Here is an 872-nt window from a genome sequence, read left to right as displayed (position 1 = left end):
CCCTTCCTGGTCTCAGGCTTCCGGGTTGACTTGAAGAGGAGCCGGCGACAGCGGTTTTGGTGCTGTGCTGCCATTGCTGCTGCAGGGAGCTGAGCGGAGAGCATTCCCGAGCTGGGAAACCGCAACATGGTGAGTGAGGGCCCGCAATACCCAGATGGGGTGGAGCAGATGCGGAGGTTCGGGAGCCAGTTTGGTGGGTCCTCCCCGGATCTGGGTGGGAACCTGCAGCCAAATTCCCTGTCCTGTGAAGCCCCGTGTGGTCCTTACAGCTTCCTGGACCCAGCCAGGACCAGGCCTCTGAATAACTTTGCTCTTTGAGCTGAATCTTCTCAGAGCGTGGTGATCTGGGAGCTGTGTGTAGAAACTTCTTTGTAATCAACTTCAACATGCTTTTGGTGTCTCCATGGTTACCTACTTTCTCCAGTACCTTCTAGAGGTTCAGCCCTTTGCATTTAACCTTTCAGTATAAGATCCATTTATGTTAAAATTTGTGCAGGTTGTAAAAGGCTAACTCTGCCCAGAACAGACAAATGTTATGCACGACCTCGCCATCCCAGCTTTATCTTTTCTACTTTCTCCTGGTTCTGTCTTTCTCACCCCTTGTGACCGTCACCTGAGGACCCCCTCACTGAAGAATGACCTCTTGTTTCAGGTCACTGGCATATTCTTTCTCACCCCTTGTGACCGTCACCTGAGGACCCCCTCACTGAAGAATGACCTCTTGTTTCAGGTCACTGGCATATTTTAGATATTACCCTGGGACCATCTTTGCTGTGTAACTCTCCCATCTCCCTAAGTGTGAAGACCGGCCAGTTGCCTGTCTCTATTGAAATTGTTCAAAGTGTAACCTGGAGCCTGAAAGCTAAAAGACA

At 50.7% G+C, this 872-nt stretch overlaps 1 protein-coding gene across 1 annotated transcript in view; it reads left to right on the top strand.

Annotated features, from left to right (window-relative positions):
* Positions 1 to 9: 9 nt before the first annotated feature.
* Positions 10 to 872, top strand: part of LOC101984533 (zinc finger protein 431-like) — an 11880-nt gene continuing 11017 nt past the window's right edge. The window contains exon 1 of the mRNA XM_013354395.2: positions 10 to 129. Coding sequence (XP_013209849.1) covers positions 127 to 129 — 3 coding nt within the window. The 5' untranslated portion in view covers positions 10 to 126. The remainder of the gene's footprint in view (positions 130 to 872) is intronic.

This window comes from Microtus ochrogaster, unplaced genomic scaffold (genome assembly GCF_000317375.1).
Source record: "Microtus ochrogaster isolate Prairie Vole_2 unplaced genomic scaffold, MicOch1.0 UNK43, whole genome shotgun sequence".
Classification (NCBI taxonomy): domain Eukaryota; kingdom Metazoa; phylum Chordata; class Mammalia; order Rodentia; family Cricetidae; genus Microtus; species Microtus ochrogaster.
This window is presented reverse-complemented; position numbering and strand designations above follow the sequence as displayed.